Source organism: Lissotriton vulgaris, chromosome 7, assembly GCF_964263255.1.
Source record: "Lissotriton vulgaris chromosome 7, aLisVul1.2, whole genome shotgun sequence".
NCBI classification, from domain to species: Eukaryota; Metazoa; Chordata; class Amphibia; order Caudata; family Salamandridae; genus Lissotriton; species Lissotriton vulgaris.
This window is the reverse complement of record NC_141695.1, coordinates 839,975,676-839,998,566: the sequence shown is the minus strand read 5'-3', so window position 1 is coordinate 839,998,566 and position 22,891 is coordinate 839,975,676. Positions and strand designations below refer to the sequence as shown.

Below are 22,891 nucleotides of genomic sequence, written 5' to 3'. Positions count from 1 at the left end.
GTAACCCATCTGCATAAGACAGTCAAGGAGAGAGAGATGGTACCTCATGACCAAACTAAAACGGGGCGGTCACCAACAAAGCACAATGTACAATTGGAGAAAAACTATAGACACTGAGGAAGGCAACTCGCGATAGTAGAGACAAGCCACATCTGCAACAAAGTCCTGGTCCACCCAGAGACTGATGAGTAGGTACAAGGTATGTTGGGAAGAAAGGGGGGGAAGAGACAGGGAGGTAAATAGCAGGGTGCACACATTAAGACAGTGGCAAACAACCAAGGAGGCACAGGAGGAACTCAACAAAGTATAGATAGATTTCATGATTTCATATAATGAAAGTTTTTTTTATAGTTAAGACAGTTTGGGGGGTAGATACCCACACATGGAGAGGTACTAGAAATGTCCACCAAACATGAGCTCTATACTCAGCTTTGGGCTAACAGCTCAAAACAAACACTGAAGATAGCCTCAATCTAACAGATCTGAGAGGAGATGTATGCTTCATGCTAGAAACTCAACTCCTGTAACACGATTGACCTAGAATTTGGCCCTGCTGGTTTCCAGGCCAATTTTTTTCTCGTGCACAGGTAAAGAAGGGAGGAGTGGTACTACTTATACCACAAAACTGCTATAGCAAAGTTAAGTTTAGGAATTTTTAAAATGCAACATACACCTTAACTAGGGTATCTTGGTGCTAAAAATCCCAAACTGCTCAACTTTAACGTGTGATACAAAGAGAAAAACTACAGTCAGACTGGAAATTCCCAGGTCTTCGACAATTTCCTAAATTTACACAGATTAGATGCTTGGCGCAAGTGCATTGGCAACAATTTCCATTTTAAGGCGGCTGTGATCGAGAAGGACCTGCCACACCAAGTCTTTTAAAAAAAACACTATGAACAACCGTAAGAAACTTATTTTTAGACCGTAATGAATGGCCAGAACTGTCCCACTTAAATCTATGGTACAGTGGGGGCCATTCAGGGAGTAAAAAAATGGCCTTGTGCCCCAAGCACATGGGTTAAAAATAAAACTGCTCTTTCACAGGCAGCCAATTTAGAGGCTAGTGCTGGTGAAAATGGACCCTTCGAAGAAGGCCGAGTGTTAGTCTTGTGATTAGAGTGCTACCAGATTCTCTATGCAAGTGGTTGATGTTGAACATTATAGAGGGACAGTGTTCACGGTTTATGAACCTTTCCGCACCAAACACACAGATGTCTTCCTTAAGGAAGCAATGAGAGCAGTTATCCAGAAAGGGGGAACAGATAAAGGCATAGGTGGGCATCTGAACCAGTAATGGATGGGGTGAAGTACAGGTGATTGCTACAGTCAATAGCCTAGTGACAGAAACAGCATATATTCAAGACTGGCTGTCTCAAATACGACTGTTTGACACCTGGTGCTCCCTACACTCTGATAATAAGGACAACACGTTTAATTCCAAAATGTACAAAACGTGTGTGAGATTGGAACACTTTTTGGTTTCATCAAAAGGAGATCCTCAACATTGACATAGGCTATTTAACCCTTTCAAATATACCAATAACAATTGAAATTCAGATCTCATCACAACAACGCAGCAAGGTGCAATGGAAGCTCAGAGAGCCTGCTAGGAGACTCGAAGTGTAGAGTCGCTGGAAGAGACAAAATGTTCCTGGCAAAGAAGGAAAGCAGGGAGGTGGATATCAAGGCACTGTGGGGCATGTTACAAGAGGCTAACAGAGAACATCTAATCACCACCTCAACAGTACTTAACAGTGACAGATAAGAGACTAAAGGATAACTAAAGGATCAACTAGTGGGAATACCAAAGAGGTCAGTATGCAGAAAAATCTGGAAGAAACTCAGGACAGAAAGGGCACAATTCATCTTGTTAGGCACCGACAAGGTGAGTACATGCTACTCAGCAGCTAACAAAAGCTCTACAGCGAAGGACATAAAGCAGCCCAACTCCTAGCTTGCAAGCAGAGAGCCAAAATACACAAGACACGGTGTGATTAATCAAGGGAGGCAAGGGGAAGATGTGGATCACCGATGAGAGCTTAGCTGACGCTATTGGCAGCTCATACTATGGTCACCTATACAGGGAGTAAGATTCGACTGACACAGCAACTAAGTGAATTTGGAGGAGATTAAAGTGCAATCCCTCATGAAAAAGCAGGCAGAAAGACCAGTTCATCAGAATTGAGGAACTTATTGCATATATTTCCAAACTACACTGTAAAAATTCCAAGGATCTAATGGATTTCTTTCAATATTCTCTAAAACCTACTGCACAGTACTTATCCAAACTATGACAATGCTACTTAACTCATTCTGTGGCCAGGGTCATGTATCTTGCTACATGCTGGAAGCTAGAGTAACAGTTATACCAAAACATGGAAGGGAACCAATGAGGTTCAGCTCCTAATGCAACCAATATGCCTACTAAATTCCAATGCCAAGATCTTTATATGGGTATTGGCATCTGAGCTAGGCCCATTGCTGCCAGAACTGGTGGATACAAATCAGTCTGGATTGATTCCAGGAAGAAACTTTCGGGAGAACACTGAAAAGAGAATGGATATCATGGACAACGTCTACAAAGTCACCTACTCGCTTACCTTGAAAAACTAGAAGACATTTGACTGAATAAATCAAGTGGACATTTCTGGACCACATAGATATATTGGGAGTTGTGCCAGGCTTCAAGGCCTGGATTCTGAGCAGATACGGGAATCTATTTGAATGGGCCATCGTCAATGCATCACTTTGAGTGCATTTAAGATCACATAGGGTAGCCACTATTGCAAGCACAATACATTTGGTTTTCACACACACAATCTATGCCAAGAGCTTTAACTTAAACACAGACAGATGTAACACAATGACATTCAAATCACTGTGAGAAAAGCAAACTTAATCCTTTCATTCAAAAATTGCCCACCTTGCCTTTACACTGAAGATTTCCCACCACTATAATGGGGGATTGCCCACAGAAAACCATCACCCACCTTCATTTCATCCAACATCTTCAGACACGAGGCATACTTTGATTCATAGAACTTGAAGATGATATCGCGTACCTGCGGCTCTAGCTCCAAAAACAGCTTAAAAGAACTGAAAACAAAACAAACTTGTGAGCAGAGTTATCTGGTTCCTTCCCCCAATATTGCACCCTGCCCACACATTATATGGTGAGAACTGTGTGCCAACAACAACATTCCCCAGAAATTATTTAGGGCTGCACTGCATTCAATGCTCCAAACTCGCACCTACATTTATATGAAAACCATCTCCATCATTAGCAATTAATCTTCAAGTATGCTGCCTACACCCCCCTTTTTCCACCCACCCACCGTTCCTTAGTTAAGAAAGCCTTTAACACACCCACCACGGAGTCTTCATCCAGCACCTTTATATATTCCTTAGCACAGCCACAGATGTAATGCTTTCTAATCTAACTGCCCAACCCTTTTCAGAAGACCTACTGTTGTTGCCTGTCTGGAGCAATCCCTGACTTCACTACTAGAAACAGGCCCCTTTCCCACCAAAGTTCTCAGTCTTTATTTTTTTTACAGAGTTTTATATAGCGCAAACTTGACCCGAATTGGGTATCAGGGCGCTTTACATAGCACCAGTTGCATTACAAGAGGTATATTGAGTTCCCCTCAGCGCCTCCATAACACACCTGCTAGAGATGACGTTGCGCTGTAACTCTTGGCGATCAAAAGTGGCAAGAGCACAGAGACCACCATAAACAGCAACATTATTGGAAGACAGGAGCTAGAGGAGGAAAAACAGAATTCAAATGAGTTTAGTCTTTTCCAGTTCCTATGTCCAGGGCAGATTTGTCCATTTCATCAAAGCACTCCATTTCTCCAAACTGCCCTTTTGCCACCCAGTCACTAGGACACACTATTTCTATTATTTAGCATACTTGATATTGGTATTACATTGTTCTTTACCATTGGGGCAGCAGACCTTCCTCTGTGCTGCCCTAAACTGAAAAATACCATGCTCCTTTCCACACTTCCTGTCCAGTCGCTGGGGCAATAACTGGTGTCCACTGAGCTGAGAAGTTCGGCTGGGTCCTAATGTTCTCATCGCGACATGACCTCTCACCCTTCTTATGGAAAACTGACATCTCTCACATTGCATCTACCCTTTCTTAAACAGGATACAAAATTTCTACCACCTTACCTCAGTCACCATCCTCTCAATCGTTTGTTACTGCCTTCTATATTAATTGGGTTCTCGTCTTACCTCTCAAACCAATGGTTCACTGTGGATTGACAATCTGGCAGATTCCCCTTCACCAATTAGGAGTCAGTGTCCACAAATCTGTGCACAAGGGCCCCTACACTTCTCACTCCATTCTCACCACACTTGGTTCCATCATTTGCTCATTTGGGGTGGCCTACAACCTGTAACCGTGTCTCCCCTTCTACAATTTCACGTAACAGACTACCTTCCTACCATTCATTACTGGACGACTTTTACACTGCCTCATGCCGAATTAACTCGTCCTAGCTCCATTCATATCTCGCTGGATATACTCAATTTTGCCTCATCTAGGAATACTCCAAGTCCTCCATACAGATGGAAACTTTTATTACCTTAATTGCCACTGCATCTAGATAACGTATCTATATGCAGATTCCTTTCTCCTATACCTTTCCGCACTACCATTGATCAACGAACTGTTAATAAGCTTGACTATTGCAATAATTATTACTGGGCCTTCCTCATCACATCTTGCTTCCATTTGACAAAGTTCTAATCTCTAGTCTTTGCCCTACAGTACTTTTAAATCTCCAAAGAAAGTGCCCCACATCATCATACCAACATCAAGCTGGCAGTCCCTCTGCTAAGAACAGAGCCTTCTATACACTCTTCAAAGCCATACAAGGGTCAGCTTCCAGCTACCTTTCAAAGGCCCTTTCCCAATAAATGCTATAAGGCAACTTAAGATCAGCCAACATACACCTCCTTATAAGACTAAACCACCTTGTACTATATCCAAATTCTAATCCTTTCACCTTCTTGATCACAATCACTTGAATGTTTTCCACTGAACACTAGGGGAGCCCTACACTATAGGACTTTTAATCTATACTAAATTAACATTTCTTGAAAACAGAAGGCCACAGAGTTTAAGCCTTTTCCATGCAAGGGCCTCACAATGTAAATAAGCAGAGCTATATTTTCTGTTGGATTGTATATACTTTGTTGTACAATATATAATATAATAATATTGTCTTTGCAGTGCTTATTCTCCACACAGATTATTTTACATTCCTGTTATACTCTCATTGGTTTATGGAACTCTGTTCTCCCCCCCACCCTCAACCCCCCCCCCCCCCCCCACCCCCACAGATTGCCCTATATGCCGGACATCTACATGGACCTATGTACCACATTTCTGTTAAAAATGATACTGTCTGTTCTAACAAATACATACATATTTTAGTTGAAGACTTCAGTGCTCTGAAAGACTGGACTCCCCAAAAGAAAGGCTACTCAATGGTGCAGCACTGAACAGGATAGCCATCTATCCAAATCACTAATTAATTACAAACCTCTAGTCTAGAGGGTCTTCATTTTGATTAGGTCTTTGCCATACATTCAGTAATGATACTAACCTGAAGTCCTTAATCTGGTATCTAAGCATTTTTGAGGCAGAACATGCAACAAACATCTAGATATAGAACATGATGAAAATCAACTGCAGTCCTGAGCAAAGCTGTGAATTGACAGGAATGACCGTCATTCCTATATCAAGATTAAAATGAAGATAAATTTCAACAAAAGATATATAATTTGATGATGGGACTTGGTCACATTCCCAAGTTTCAATGTGAAGATTGTACTAAACTTCATTCAAGAGTCAGGGCATGAAAAAGGGAGATGTAAATGCGCAAAATGAAGGGGAGCTAAGAAAAGGAGGGGAAGCTCAGAAAGGGAGAGCCAGTGAATGGCTGAGGGAATTGGCAACAGACAAAAAGTTAGACAAATAGAATAAGCTAACCATCTTACCTCCGGGAAGTCACAGTGATCAAATGAAGCCAACAAGAAGCACTTTGCTGCTTGCTTATATTTCCGAGCAGCTAATTCTGCAAGCCCTGAAAAGTGTAAAGTTATAGTTAAGTAAGAAACAAGCATTTCCCTCCTCCGCCACTACAACCCCCCCACCGCCATCAACATCTAGTACACTATCCACAAGGCACAATAAATGCACATCACTTGGAGTTATGATACCAACAGACTCAACCTGCCCAAAAGCAGGAAGAGTCTACGAACCACTGAGGACAGTGTGCGCTTTCTTGCCAACTAACCAGTTAGCCTACTCCTGTGCACTACATTTGGTGTGCATTCTCCTGTCTCCAATCACAAAGCACATTATCAACACCCTAGCCCAGTGCACATCTTCTGACAATGCCCTGAAAACCAATAACAATAAAAGTAGGCACTTACCTGCTGCACATTTCAGCTTGGTAAGCACAGCTTGTGTCTGGCTGTCCCGCTCGCCTCTTTGCTGTTAGCAGATGGGCATAAGGGAAGTGAGATAGAGAGACAAAGGTTAACATCCTAAGGTTTTGATTTCTCCAAAATTCTCGCCAATAGGCTGGTGCTGCTTTCCTTCCTCTGAATGTCCCAACTGTTCCCTACCAACTACAAATAAGGGACTGTACATTTACCTCTGCAATCTCAGGTGTAGACTCAGCCTTGCTCACGTAACTCAGTACATGGGACCAGTTCTGGAGGTAGACACTGACCTGCAATGAAAGAAAGTAGGTATACTGGCACACAAGATCTTATTGCCATCCTCTGGCACAGATTTTACAGAATCCCACAGATTTTTCAGAGCAACTCACAGTGGAATTTTAGAAGTAGACCTATATCAAAGTATTTATGCAAGTAAGGCCCCCCTGCATAGGCAAGTAAACATTTTGGGGAAAAAGTGGAGGTTCTGCTAGACCAAACTAATTCTACACCTGGAGTCGATAACCTTAAAAAAATCCTTAAATATGTGTTGCAAGATTAGGGCACAAGAGAATATAGTACTGTTGTCAACATCACTATTAATCTACTGGAACAAGACTGAAGTGTGTTTGTGTGAATCTGAGTGGATGGTTATGCGGTGAACAATAGATGCATGTCGAGAAGTTTACTGTTTTAGTCCTAAATGTTTCAATCACAAATAGGGAGGCAGAAGACTTATAGTGAATTCACTCTACTTTCAAATCTAGATACCGTAAAGTAAAGGGGAGGGAATGTACTCTATGGTGAAAGAGTCATTATCGTACTTCCCGGGCAAACTTTATGACTTTTTTTACCTTTGTCTTTTTATAAGGATGCCCATCCACTATGGTTTTCTTATTGACATGCTTCATCATCGAGTCAACACCGAAATACACAGATATCTGGGCGTGCTAAACCTGGAAATTCAAGGGAGCTCTCAGGTGTTTTTAGTGGGATCTATCTATGATTAGAATTGCCTCAAACTGACGTTCAAACTTTCTACTTAATTTATTCAATTTTGGCTCCCCTAACAAGGTTAAAAACAAAGGCTGATGAATTTGGAGGAAACTATGGTATTCTGTTTCAGGAGTCAAAATGTTTTTGTCTTAGTTCGCGTAAAATGGTCAATTGACTTTCTTCAGGGCCAATCTATTGGATCCCTACTTTCAATCCTATTTGGAATGTTAGGTCAGTACATCATACTCTGTGCCAATTCATTCACACCATGCATTCATACTCTCATGCCACACTTCTCACTAACTCTTCTGAGGGACTTCATCAGTGTTGTGCATGAGAAATGTCCTCAGTTTTACTCCTGTGGGTAATAGAACAGAGACATTCATCAAGATCATTATTTCCTTATCCGTTGTGTGCCTTGTGAACACTGCAATCAGTTTTCGGTATTAAGCGGAAGAAATAACGCTCTCACATTCAAATATTGTTGAAATTGAGCTAATGACTCCAGCAGTCACGGTGGATATCGTTGAGGTAATACAGAGAATGAACTCTGGTAAGATGCCTCACACAGACAGTTTTGCACTGGACTATTACCACAAATACGGAGCTCTGCTCTCTCACCACCTACTCAATCTATACACTGGGGCAGCAGAGAACTGCTGCGTCCTTCCGGAGATCGATGTAGCCACCACTGTGTTCATCCCTAAACCTTATCACCCCCCTAACCGATGCGCATCAAATTGACCCATTGCTTGATCAACAAAGAGGTGGGGATATCAACAATTGGCTGACAGACTGGTAGGAAGACTCAGTGTATTGAACGGAACTGTCACTCTTGAGCCTAGACAGACTGATGGGATTACTGTACAGGAACCTGCTTCAACAGAGCCTCCCGGAAGTCGCTGAGGTGGTGCTCGGGTGCTGGCGCAAAGCTCTATGGGAAACTGGTTTTGGGGAGGGGGGAGGGTGGGGGGGATTGGGGAGAGAGGACGGAGGGGACCACCCCGACACAACAAACCCCTTTGTGGCAGGGCTGGTGACAGACACACTGCACAACTCACTGGCTTTCTTAATTGACTTAATTGGGATAGGATAGGCATCACCAACCTAGAGTTATCTGGAAAGGGGATAAGAGGTGTTCATTTCAGGACTTACAAACACAGTTCGCCCTGTCCAAGACCAATATCAATAAATACCGCCAACAATGACACACCCGAAATACATAGAAAGTCCAACTAGTAGTACTCCCTGAACACAACCCGCTACAAGCCTCTCCCAAATCTACTGCACACTCGTCCTTCACACCCCTGACAGGTTTTCATTCCTGAAGCAGGAGTGGGAGAAATGTATCTGGCACTAAGAGGCTCTTGACTGGACCCGGGAACGCAAGGCTCTCCAGCAAAACCCAATATCCTCGAGACTCAGGCTCATACAATTAAATTATCTGCACCAAACAGATCTCACCTCACGATGAATCCGGCACCTGAGGTCAAATCCCCACCAGAATGTACCCGCTGCCAATGCTGAAAAGCAGATATTTTCCATGTGGTCAGTCTGTGTCTGCCATTGCGTATTACTAGGAACAGATCATGGACACCCTGGCGCGGGTCCTGGGATGCCCAACTGACTGCCCACCTACACAGGCCTTGCTTGAAATTCTAGAAGAAGTGGGAGATAGTCAGCAGGACTGTTGCCTGATTGGCATGGCTAGCATTGTGATCAAAAGAGACATTGCCCTCAAATAAAGGTCTACTGCCTTACCCATTCTTTCCGTGTGGCACACTGGAATGGACTAGTGCGCGAAACTCAAGGAGCCCATTTACACTGCTAGGGGATAACCATGGAAAGATGCTAAGTTCTAGGGCAATAGGAAATATTATGGGCTGGGTTTTCTGAATCTGATAAGCTCATTCAAATAGCTATAACACAAACTTGCGCTGACTATCACTGTAGATGGTGCTCTATGTTCGGTTTTGTTTACGTGACTGCAAAAACCAATACAATTGATTATAAAAAAAACACATTTTGTATGCAATACATTTATGAAGTTGGGTATTTTTGGAATGTATATTTATGAAATGAACAGAATATGCGGAAAGCAGTCGCTTAATGCTTGAGGGTATTCAGCTGTTATGCCCAGATACGTATGCAGCCCATTTTAGGTCTGGATATATACATGTACATGTATTTTATATAGCGCAAATCACCAACCCAGTATCTAAGCGCTTGCTTAGGGAACCCGCCCTGGTATTCCCCTGTGAGATAACCCCGGCAGGGTATCCACAAGGTGAAAGCCAGGCATCCCACCGCGAGGGGCCGTTGTGGAGATTAAGCAAGCTATTGCCCAGAGTCGCAGAGTGTGAACCCGTGAATCGAGTAGGCACCGGAGCGAGAATTGTCGAGTCCATGGACATTTTAGGACTCAAGACCCCGCCGAGCCGGGAATTGAACCCTGGTCCCGGGCTGACCTCTGCTTCCAGGTCTGCCTCCTCTAACCAGTGAGCCACACTTCTCCACCATCCATATATGGATGGGCATTTGCAAAGTAGGTTTTGCATTGTAGTGCACGTTGGGATTGACGATCTGTGAGACCATGTGAGCAGCAGAGAAGGTAGTTGCGTGTTCATTCTAATGAAGGAGAACATATGAAGTGCCATGGTTTGGTGTTCCTACCTTGATGACATTGAGACACATATTGATGACGTGCTTTGCGCTGGTACAATAGTCACGGGCTCGGGAATAGCACTTCAGGGCATTGCTTAAGTCTCCACAGTCCAGATAATGATCACCCAAGTCATCATGTCCTCTCCTGAGAGACAAATGAGGCACAAAACAACATGGTCAAGCATACTCTGCCACAACAAAAAATCATAACCTAGAGTGAACAGGCAAAACCTAGCATGATCCAAACCGATCAAATACACCCAAAACCAAAATGCTCAACGAAACGGAACCAGACACAAAATAAACCCCTTGTAGGATGCAGTCTGTCTCAACTTGCACTGAACCAACTTCACTTTTCCTAACCAAAGGGAACCCACCAATATCGGACTTAAATTTACCTAGTACAGAAAAAATCTTACAGAAATAACCCTAATCCTAATGGTATATACCAAACAACACAACTCAAGATGGTACATGCAGTTCACTCTTGCGCTACACAAACCATTCAAGCAGCTGACTCAGTGTGACAAACCTCATCTCAATCAGAATAGAACACCTATGTCAATTAATTGTTTTCTTTTCTCTGGCTGGCTTTTTCTTACTTCACATTATATTGCCGTCGTTCTACAGTATCTAGGGTACTAAAGTCCTTCAGCAGGCACATGAAGGCGTTTGGGGTGACAGTAAAAAAAAAAAAGAAAATTAAGCAATTTGTAACATATATGGAAATAGCAGTGCTATTCTCATCAATAAAGCAATAAGGATGCCAAATGATTCACAATCAATACAGCTTACAAATACCACCGTTCCCATTCTTTCCGGTTCCTCTCGCTCTTTGCCTGCAGACCTGCAACACCTCCTCTCCTGCAAGGTCATTTTATCTAATCACTGCTCCATCCCACTAATGCCTCAGACACCTCAATATTGGGCCCTTTTAACTGGTTTGCTTCACTCTATAGATGACCCATATAAACTACTTTGGCCCCTCAGCTAAGGCTCTTTACCACCCCTGGGTACTGACCGAATACTCTCTTTGATGGAGTTTCCTTTGTAGTTTTTCAGATCTGTATCCAGTTTTTCGAGTTTCAAAAGAGCTTTTTTGCGAGTGGCCTCCACCCAGGCAGTATCAAGTGGGGGTGGCTCAAGCCCCCCTTCAGGGACTGCATCAGGCACATTCTGAAGCTCCCTGAAAAGAAACCAAGAACGGGGTAAGAATAAACCAGTCAGGTCAAACTATTGTATAACATTACAATCAATACAAAACTGTCTTTGGCACATTTTAATACGTCAAATTAACAGATGACTCTGTATTGCACATATTTCTCAAACCAGCACTGGTGTCAGGATGTATACATCATTGTATTAAAAACTTTTAACAATTGTCTAAATTGAACAATAACCTCTTAGTTAACACACAACCCCATGATCAAATTGATAGAAAATACAATAGGCTTAAGAAAATTTCAAAAGAGAGTTTAGACAAAACAGCAAAATTAATGTTTTGAAGATAATGAAAGCCATCAAGACTTTCATGAGTACATCCTCTTGCAAGACTTGTGTGTAGGCTCTCAAAGTGCTACAACGATTAAATACAATTGAATGGAAGGATCCATATCAAACCCTTTTCACAAATCTTTAATTATGATGTCTTTGAATCAGGATTGACATTATGCTGAAAATCAATCATGTTTCCAAACACTGACACAGAGGTAAAAGCAACTCCATATTCTAAATAAAAGATAAATCCATATTTTTTAGAAGATTTTCTAAATGTTGAAGTGAATGAATAAATGAATGCGTTATTGCGAGATTAATTAAAATCATTGCAAGTTTCCAACCAGTAAAATCATAGTATAACAAATCAAAAGTTCAATCCTTCATATAAAAAGTAATTCTTCAAGAAAAACAGTCAACCATAAACACCCCTCAGAGAGATCATCCATTTCCCAGTGCTTTAAACATGTTCAAAAAGCAGAATAAGGTGCTGGGTATTTTGTATGGATATTAAAATGTGTGCAGAAAGCAGACTAAAGTGCTAGGTCTTTTGTAGAGATTATTCGTTAGTAAAACACAAAGCACAGCAAAATTTAAAAATTGACTTTGTGCAAAAAAAAATACTAAACAGTTTTGCAGTGCCCGACTAATCCGCTGATTTGACCAAGACCCGCAGGTTGAAGCATTTGCCAATGAGCATAATAAAGTGCAAAGTCTTCCGTGTGCAAAAGATCAAGCTAAATTACAAAGTCATCCATATAAATTGGTTGTGTATTTAATTGTTGTCCTTACTGGGTCTCTGTGAAGTGTTTTTATTAGACCGGTTCTTACCACCTGCATACATTTGCCAAATTTGGCCAGACTCGCGGGTGTGGTGATGGTAAAAAGCACTGTTACTGCTTTCAGACAGGTCTGTGCTTTACACAGAAAAACTGGTATTAGTAGTATTCGTCAAGACTTTTGCAGAGTTGGACAAAAGCATAGAAGATGCAGTAAAGACTCAAGATGTTGAAGTGGCAGTTTCACATTTTTATAATTATAACCTCGATTGAAAAGTGTAAAACTCCTTCTGCAAACCGTACCAATTACAAAATCTACTGGGGATTAGGCAAAGAAAATTGTACAGAGAAACTAAACCAGAGGGTTTTCCATGCATTAAGCAGGCAGCACGGAGAACTGTATCGCAGAATACACCTCATTTCAGAATGAGCAGTTTTCGTGTTCTAATCAACTGTACCCACATAGACTAATGACGTTGGCTGCACATCACAATATTGACTACAGAAACATCGTGCTACGAAAATATTGTGGCAAAGATAGAGAACCAAAATATCGTTATTCTTAAATCTACTTCTATGCACTTTGAATATATATTTATTGTCCAGGTACATACATGTGAGTAAAGTAAACCTATACATACCTATATATACTTACTTTGTTGATATTTCGGTCCTCACATTTTGACTACTATATTCTAATGTAGATATTTGGGTGGGATGCTGTAAATGATAGCTTTTCCGCACTAGTCAGCTAAAGGTTAAATATATATAAAAAAATGGAGATTTGATTAATAAACCAATGCAAACCAAAAAGATCTACTGTGCTTTAAAGCACCAACAGAAGTGCTTGCAATCCTTGGAAAAGCAGTGTCTCCCTGCCCTGTTCAACTTTGTCCCCAGTGAACTTGACAAACTGTGAGAACACTAGATGTGTTCCATGCGTCATCCCGATGTTCAACAGTAAAGCCTGGCTCTACTGCTAAAATGTATGTCCTTACCTTCCCCAAGGAATGTGATGTTCAACTTTTGGACAAAATAGGATCAAGAAGAATGAGGATTAAATCTGCACAAAGGAATATCTTGATGTCTGTCCTTTGTTCCGTGGGCTCCAGTCCCAAAACTGTAGCTGCCTACTACTGGGCCAAGCAGAAACTGCATCTGGCTCGTACAAGGTCAATTTCCCTCACCTTCTCTAAAACCCTACTCTCCAACTCCTCTTCATTTAAGGCAACACCTATAAACCACACACATGTGGAAGAGGATCTATAGGACAATCCATAAAACACCATGACCTGTCTGCAAGCTTAAAGCCCATGAAAGAGATGGAAACATTGGAAAGGTAACTGTCTGGATTAGAAGGTGTATGGATTTTAAAAGAAACCTTGCACTTTGATCGGCTGTGTCCTCCTCACCCCGCCCGTGCACATAAAAGGACAGGTACTGTCTTTTGAGCCAGAACCTAGTAAGTCTTTTGTATGTATTTATTGTTTTTATTTAGTACAGATGCTTAATAATGCCCCAGCAGAGGAAGCAAACAAAATAATTGTAGGAAATGTTAAACTCCATGCAGTTCAACGACAATCACAAGTACAAGTTGGCTGAAATCAGGGAAGTGCATACAGATCCTTGGACCAGGCCACGCCAGTCTAATGTAACCATAGCTATTACAGGCTCACTGCGTCATCTATTCTAATTCGGTGTTGTCTTTTCTTGCACCTCAACAACTTTAGAATCTCAGAAGGAAAAGCGCAGAGGTGCTTCAGATGTCTCCTGGCCAAGCAGTCCGGGGTTGTGTATCTGCATTCTTTCCTAAATGCTCATTACAATACAGTAAATGGGAAAGCAAGCTCTGCCGCGGGGGTCCATGCCTCTGCCCCCGAATTTGGAAATTTTGTATTTGGGTAAAAGCAAGGACAGGGCACCAGTGTTCACGTTGACTGGGTGATTTGCATTACCCATCCCAGCAGAGCAATCTGGTTTCAAGACTTTGCCAATCCAAGTACATAGTGTGTCTAAAACCTCACTTTAATATTGCTGTACTGGTGGACACTCCCAAGTCGGGTGGAGCAAATCTGCTTCGATGTCTCAGTATCAGATCAAATGCGATTGTAATCCCGTTTTGCAAAAGGCTAACAGAAGTGTAGATCATCATGCGCAGATATATAGTGTAGTGAATAATATAGAGCCTACTACTTGATGTTGTTGGGCTGTTTGGGTACAGCAAAACTCCCACTCTTTGCTAGTCAATTGTATAAGTAGCGCCTTGTCCAATTTAGGTTTAGAGGCATGAGATGTGGCAGGGTAACCTGCTTGTTTGGCGCTGTATAGGACGATCACCACTTTCCGGGAGGATTGGGCTACCAACCAAGGCATTTGGTGGTTTAAACGTATCTGGCTCATTCGGAAAGGAAGGTATATTAGCATCAATTGTAGCCCTGAGGCAGTGGTAGAGAAAAAGTGTTGTGGGACATGCTGCTCCCAGGAAGGTGGCTTCATCTAGAAAGGTGCCCTCTTTGTACAAGTCACCCCAGCGCAACAGCCGTAGCCTTCGTAGTTGAGCTTGTGCTTAAAGTTCACTTGTCAAAGGTATCAAGGGATGACCTGATAGCAAGACAGAGGGGGGGGGGGGAGAAAAGGGAGATTCTGTCTGTCCTAGAGGCCATGCCACTCAGTGCAGCATACTGTATCTATAACAATGAAGCGCATATGGGTGGGGGAGTGAGAAGGGAAGCGGGATAGGCCGCACATTGTGCGCCTCAATTGCCAGTTGTGGCATATAAGGTTGAGGATGTTACCAGTGGTTTGAATGCTGTGCTTGTGCGTTCTAACAGAAAAGGTGAAAATCAAGACCCGCAAAACCCCCCTTTACTATAAAGGTAATGTCAATGCCACCCATGGTAGCCTTCCTTGCTACCAGCCCAGATCAGCCATGTCAGTAACTAAGGTAATGTTTGAAATAATTCTGTTGAGAGGAATTGGAATATTTGTGAAAAAAGTATAGGAACTGAGGGAGAATCACCATTTTGCTAATGACTACTCGACTAGCAAACGAAAGTGGAAGCTTGATCCAGCATGCCACTTTTTCCTTTAGGGCCAAGCCAGCTCTGCCATACTTCCCCCGCTCCCCTCACCCATTCATATCACTGGCACAGAGATAAATCAACACATGACCTGCACTATAGCAGATGACTAACTCGCTGTAGTTTTGTTGCATTTGGATGCCAATAGTTCAACCACCAGCTCCAACAAAAGTGGGGAGAGGGGACATCCCTGTCTCATGCAGTGTCGGTAGAGTATTGGTTCTGAAGAGAACCCTCTGACTCTTATGCGGGCTGAGGGGCTTGTCTAGAGAAGTTTTATCCAGTTGACAAAGGAGGGCGGGAAGCCCAAGCGAGTTTGTACCACAAGTAGCTATGGCCATTCTGCTGTACTTAAGTCCTTAGTTCAATCTAGCATTACTGATAATGCTTGGAGGTTGAGGCTTATCTGATTTATCATATCTAGAAGCATGGAGAGATTACGGGGCATACAGCGACCAGGCAGGAATCCCGACTGGTCCAAGTGTCCAGTTCGGGAAGTACCATATTGGCAGTCATCTTTGCCAGTATCTTTGTGTCGCAGTTGATAGTGGACGGTAAGAGTCAAGACTCTTTGCTAGTTTGCCGGGCTTAAGTAGGGTGATTACCAAGGCCTCTAATAGTGCGGGTGGGAGAATGCCATTGTTGTATGCCTCCTCATATACTGTGAGGAGATGGGAAGTAAGGATGTCACAATATTCCTTGTAAAATTCAGCCTGTAGGCCGTTCGGTCCCAGGGCATTGCCTGTCTGTGGATCCCAAAGGACTTCCGCCATATCCTCCACTGAGAAGGGTTGGCACAAATATTCACGGCTGGCCGCACTGACCAATGCTTGTGCAGAGTCATGTAGGTAGTCCTCCATTTGCTGAGTTTTTATGGTAAACTTTATTGTAGAGTTGTAATATGTACAAAAACTGCTTAGTATAGCATCTACTATGTAATGATCATCTGTCTTCTACTATGTGTGCTAGGTCCCCCCCGACGCCCAAGGTCTGCGCATGTTGGTTGCTAGCTTTCTACCAGGCCGTTCCCCCACCCCACAGTTCCAGGCAGTTGACCATTTGGTTACAAATAACATTTTGCGCTTCACAAGGGGATTGTATTCTGCATCTTCAGCCTGACTGCTTCTTATGGGGATGGTTTAGGTGATATCTGCCAGTCCCGTCCAAGCTTGCCAATGTCCCATTCCAAAGCTGTCAGATCAACCTCAGCAATCCATGGCACTTTGGGTTATGGAATCCTCTTATGACCACCTCAAAGGCATCCCATAACGTACCATTTCCTGTCACCAAACCCTCAATCAAGTGAAAATAGTCTACAATTTCTTGCCGCAGCTCTGTGCAGCGCAGTTCATCCTTTAATGTGTCTGAAAGAAGCTGCCAGTTTGGAAGACGACCCTTCATTCCTGGGAAGTCCAATTCTACCAGCACTGGTGCATGGTCCGAGAGAGTTCTGACCAGGTGGTTTATAGCTACAGCCCACATACTAATATAGGAGGATGTAAACAAGATTTCCTGTTTGGACCACATAGGGTGGGCAGAGGATATAAATGTGCCCCTCAGGGTATCACACAGGCCATATGTCCAACAGCGCATGCTCAGTCGTTAGTGAGCAAAGGGTACTGGATGCAGCCAATGTGGGCCTCTGGTCAGTATTTGATATATCTTCATCAACATCTACAACAGTATTCAAGTCACCACCCCAAAGTAAAGACTTGCGGGATGTGCTTATCTTCGCTGGCTAGAAGGTTTGTTAGTAATGTGGGTCCATCTATGTTCTGCCCATAAACATTTACTAGCCTAAGGAGTTATTCCTCTAGAATGCCCTGCACTATGAGGTACTGGCCCTGGGCGCTTCATTTGGTGCACAAGTGCACAAGTGACTTATCTTCGGTAACAATATATCTGTATGAATCCTTATTTAGCTCTAGATTCTTTACGTTAGAATTACCCCCAGGCATCAGACTGATCCAGAAAGATTTTTCGCCAGCAGTACCTCTGCGCGTCGGAAGGTGGCATCAGTCAGCTCCGCCTTCGTCGTCAGTGTCGTGGTCGCCAGGATGTATTATCAAAAGAAGACTAGCTCAATAGGACCATTCGTGTCAGGACTCTGATTAGTGTTGTCATGGGCACCTTGTTGGTGAGTTCATGAAGCCCTCACCCACCAACCTAGTTGGTGGCATGCTTCATCATCGGGCCCACCCAGTAACACCTAATGTGTCCCGGGTGTGCTACGACACCTGATTACAGCGCAGCTGGTATGTTACTGATAGTGCAGTGTGGGGTGTTTAGTGAAATGTCAGTTAAAACGGCTTGGGGGGTCCCAGTACCCGAGGGTAAATTAAATTTTAATAACTGGGCCGCCGTCAGCGGTTAAAATAAGGCTTGGGGATGTCAGGGTGGCGAGTTACTACCCCCTACATCCATCAGTTGGTCGACATGTTTCAGCCAGTGCCTTAGATTAATCTGGCTTTCTTCAGGACCTATTAAAATTAGTGTTAGTGCAAGTTATAAAAAAGGATTGGGGAGTGTAATCCAGACTATGTTACACTCACTAAGGTGTTTCTCTAAGCGTGAGAGGGGGATTCCCTTCTCATGTATACCTGTACGTAAAACATTTAAGACATAGACAAAACATGTAAGGAGAGGAGAGTCAAATGGCGAATCGCCACATAGTCATATACACAAAAAATGCCGAAACTAAAGTGCATGGTGGGTAGACTATAGTCGGCTTAGGTGTAATGGTACTGGTGGTACCATTATGGTGAAAATCGCATCTAGTTAGGCGTGGTGTAGCTAAAACACAGGTTTCACACATATGAATAAGGTACAAAGTGTGATGAGGCGTAAGTAATAGTTCTTACGCTGCGATTTAGCACCCAAAGCTTCCTGGAGTGAAGCGGCAAGGGAGTGACCCTGTTGGGAAAATAATGTTGACCACTGGGATTAGAGACCTGTAAGGAGAAAAGCGCTTACCCAAACTGATTGCTTGGAGATTGTCATACTCACAGCCTTTCTGGTCAGAGCCTGCCTTGTACCTGTTGCGCCGTCCTCGTACTCCGGTAGAATGAGCTGGGATCTCTTGCTCGTTTATATATGCCTGCTAATTGGGTTAACGATCGGCACCTGTAGAGGGGAGTAAGGGTAGAAAGACTTCCCCGTGTATGCCGATGGTTGTGTGTTCATGTGCGGTAGTCAGGCACTGACTGTTGGCGCATGCGTGGGTCTGTCATGCCTACTGCGCGTGTGCGGGGCTGAGAGAGCTAAGAGCTGTGTGTTCAGGACATGCGCGGTGGGAAGCTCGAAGTCGCCAGGATGACATCACAGCAGCTACATAGACGCCGCCCTCACGTCAGTTCTGTACACGACTTTCCGCGAAAGAAACGCAGAGCCATGCAAGACACTGACCATTGGTGCACAAAACTAGGGCCCTGAAAGGATGTCCTTAACCATAGAAATCAGATTGCAGAATCGGGAAGATGGGTGGGGCGGTAAGGAATCTATAACTAACTAATGTTTCTTACAGATATATTGTTACAGAAGGTAAGTAACTTGTGCATCCGAAAGAAACACTTTAGTTATAGATTCCTTACCTTAGAATAGTTACCCCAGCAATACCAACCCCGGTGGTGGGTCTGCAATCCAAGATCACACCAGAAAGTGCTGGAGAACAGAACGGCCAAAGAAGCGGTCTCTCCGGACTAGACTGTCCAGGCAGTAGTGTTTGGTGAACGTATGCAGCGATGCCCACTTGGCCGCCAGACAGATGTCATTTAGAGGCACTACTCTTCCAAAGGCAGTAGTGGCTGCCGTCGCCCTGGAGGAGTGATCGCGCAGTACCACTGGAGGCTCTTTTTTAGCTAGACAGTAACAAGCCTCAATACACAACACAGCCCATCGAGAAATGGTGCGTTTGTGTACGGCTCGACCCTTCTTTGCACCCACGTAGCCAACAAACAGTTGATCATCCACCCGGAACTGTTTTGTGCGATCCAGATAGAAGGAGAGCGCACGTTTTGGGTACAGACCGTGGAGCCTCTCTTCTTCCTTCGAAGGATGTGGAGGGGGAAAAAAAGGCGGGCAAAGTAATGGTTTCCCCGATGTGGAAGGCAGTGACCACCTTAGGAAGAAAGAATGGACGGGTCCTGAGAACCACCTTGTCCGGATGGACAGACTAGAAAGGAGGTTTTGAGGAAAGAGCCTGGAGCTCACTCACCCTTCTAGCAGAAGCGATGTCTACCAGGAAAGCAGTCTTTAAGAGTTAGAAGACAATTATGAAGCGGCTCAAAGGGAGCGCACATTAAGTAAGTAAAAAGAAGATTCAAGACCCACTGAGGCATAACGAAAGGAATTGGAGGAAAAAGATGCGTTAAGCCTTTCAAGAAACAGTTAACTGCCGGTTAATTGAAAAGAGAGGGCTGATCCGGCAGCCAAAGAAAGGCAGTGATGGCTGAAAGGTAGCCCTTGGTAGTGCCCAGAGCATAGCCCTGCTGGGCTAAAGAGAGAAGGAACAAGAGTACTTCAGAGAGAGGGGCAGAAAGGGGATCCACAGCCTTTGCTGTGCACCATGCCACAAATTTGTTCCACCGCAGGCATATACAGTCTTAGTGGAGAGACGCCTGGCTGCCAAGATTACGTCACAGACTTCGGGAGGCAGGTCGAAACACGTCAACTGCCACTGCTCAATCTCCAAGCAAGGAGGTGGAGACTGCACAGGTTCGGGTGGACGTTATGTTGCACCTTACACTGGGGTCTTTATCAGGACGGGAAAGGTGTGGTGGTGACGGGTGGGGCCACCGAAAACCAGCCACAAGGTGGCGTGAATTGCAGAATGATGATTGGGCCCGTGGGCTCCTCACAGTGTTGAAACGATTAATATTCAAGCCTTGTAGTATTTTGTTAAAAAAGATGCGTTAGTTGGCCTATAACACGTGCATCAATCGCGTGTACAGCTACCAAGCTACCGGATTGAATGGAAGGTGCAACATAACCTACGTGTTTCAAGGGTTCGAAACGTCGACTGCCTACATTCCCTCCTACCCATGAACAAACTGAATCATTGTTACTGTGTTCTGACATATGGGATAGGATCCAAACTATTTATTTCATGTACTTTATTAACTTACCTGTGTGACGTCAACTGTTTATGCTGTGACCACACTATAATCTTTGAAACTTTTCACTTAACATTTATTCCTCACTAAACACCTTCCCACCCCCATTCCCCCCTTTCTGGGCACAATACGTTTTGATATGCAATTGTAATGAAGTGAATCTACAACATTCATGCATAGAGGAGGATGTGATTAAACAACAACTCTCAACTTAATAATTTATGATTTCTCCTTTCTTTCTTGTGAATTGATTGTCTTGAATTGTTTGTTATTATCGTATGTTCTTACTGGGACCCCTTTCTCCTGTAACTCTAATTACCCAGGTCTCAGTACAACCGGGTTAACGCTTCTATGTAACTGAAGGCACGCCTAAGGCAAGCCCGTCTGCGCCCGTCCGTGCATGGACTGCGCCCAGCGCCAGTACCCCTGGCCCCCGCCGCACCCAGAGCAACCGACTGAGATACGACTCAGCCGCCCTCAACGCACTCAACACCGGACGAACACCTGCCTGCTACCGAGCCACCCCGAAGCGAAACCACTGACCCTTCACCTGTCAAGCCTGCAAATACACCTGCCTCCGAGCCCGCAGACCACCAACCGGACCTCGCAACAACAACAACCACCTCAAGTGCATCCTCCTCAACACACGCTCTGACCACAAACACGCCGTCGAATTGTGGGACCTCCTCGACACAACAGCACCAGACGTCGCCTTCCTCACGGAAACCTGGATGAACGCCTCCTCGGCCCCAGACATTGCCATAGCCATCCCGGACGGCTACAAGATCACCCGGAAGGACCGCGTCAACCAAACCGGATGAGGAATCGCCATCGTCTACAGGAACACCATCAACATCACGACCATCACCGAAGAGATACACTCCGCCACCGAACACCTACACTTCCAGATCCACACCGACCCCAAGACCACCCTTAGAGGAATGCTCATCTACAGACCCCCGGGCCCACGCACACAATTCAGCGAAACCATCACCGACTTCATCAGCCCGCACGCCCTAGCCTCACCAGAATACATCCTCCTAGGGGACCTGAACTTCCACCTGGATAACAACAGCGACAACAACACCACCACCCTGCTCGACAACCTCGGACTCAAGCAATTAATGAACACCCCCAACCACATCGCCGGGCATACGCTCAACACCATCTTCTCTGCCAGCCACCACGTCTCCTTCAGCCACTCCTCCGGACTACACTGGACCGACCACAGATGCATCCACTTCACCTTCAAAAAGAATACATCCCACCACCGCACGCAACAAATCCCCCGCAGATGCTGGAGCGAAATCACCACAGACCAGCTCCACTCAACGCTGAGCCAGAACTCGCCAGCCGACACCGCCGATACCAACAACGCAGCCCACAACCTCGCACAGTGGATCACCAACTGCGCCGACGACCTCGCACCACTGAAGAAGCCCCCAGGCATGACTGGCAACAGGAAAACCTCATGGTTCACAGACGCCCTCATAGAATCAAAGAAATCCTGCCGAACCCTCGAAAAAACCTGACGCCACAAACTACAGAAAACATGACAGCCCTCAAGATCGCCACCCGCGAACACCACCAGCTGATCCGCACCACCAAGAGGACATCATTGAAAGAGCGACTAGACAACACCCACAACAGCAAGGAACTCTTCAACATCGTCAAAGAGCTCTCCAACCCCAGCAACGACGACATCACACCATCACAAGAACTCTGCAACTCCCTCGCCACGTTCTTCCACTGTAAGATCGCAGACATACACGACTGCTTCGGACCCCAGACTCCGCCTCCTGCCACCCAACCAGCGACCCCCACCACCACCCTCAGCGCCTGGACCCCCATCAGCACTTAAGACACCACCAACGTCATGAACTCCATCCACTCCGGCTCCCCCTAGGACCCATGCCCCCATCATATCTTCAACAAAGCGGACACCATCATTGCACCCCATCTCCGAAACGTCATAAACATCTCGTTCGCGTGAGCCGCCTTCCCCGAGAGCTGGAAGCACGCAGAAATCAACGCCCTGCTGAAGAAACCCACAGCGGACCCCAAAGACCTCAAGAACTTCCGCCCAATCTCTCTTTTTCCCTTCCCGGCCAAAGTCATCGAGAACACCGTCAATAAACAGCTGACTGCTTTCCTCGAGGCAAACAACTCACTCGACCCATCCCAGTCCGGATTCCGAGCCAACCACAGCACAGAGACTGCCCTCATAGCAGCCACCGACATCAGGACCCTGATGGACAACGGAGAAACAACCGCCCTCATCCTCCTGGACCTCTCGGCAGCC

The 22,891-nt window shown here is 44.7% G+C and overlaps 1 protein-coding gene across 2 annotated transcripts in view; it reads right to left on the bottom strand.

Moving 5' to 3' along the window:
• The window catches only part of GPS1 (G protein pathway suppressor 1), a 299,438-nt gene that overhangs the window by 84,402 nt on the left and 192,145 nt on the right, over positions 1-22,891 (bottom strand). For both annotated transcript variants that reach the window (XM_086931195.1, XM_086931194.1), the window contains 7 exons: positions 11,147-11,311; positions 10,135-10,270; positions 6,681-6,758; positions 6,457-6,517; positions 6,019-6,104; positions 3,671-3,765; positions 2,994-3,099 (listed from right to left, as the gene is read on the bottom strand). In XM_086931195.1, coding sequence (XP_086787321.1) covers positions 2,994-3,099; positions 3,671-3,765; positions 6,019-6,104; positions 6,457-6,517; positions 6,681-6,758; positions 10,135-10,270; positions 11,147-11,311 — 727 coding nt within the window. The remainder of the gene's footprint in view (positions 1-2,993; positions 3,100-3,670; positions 3,766-6,018; positions 6,105-6,456; positions 6,518-6,680; positions 6,759-10,134; positions 10,271-11,146; positions 11,312-22,891) is intronic.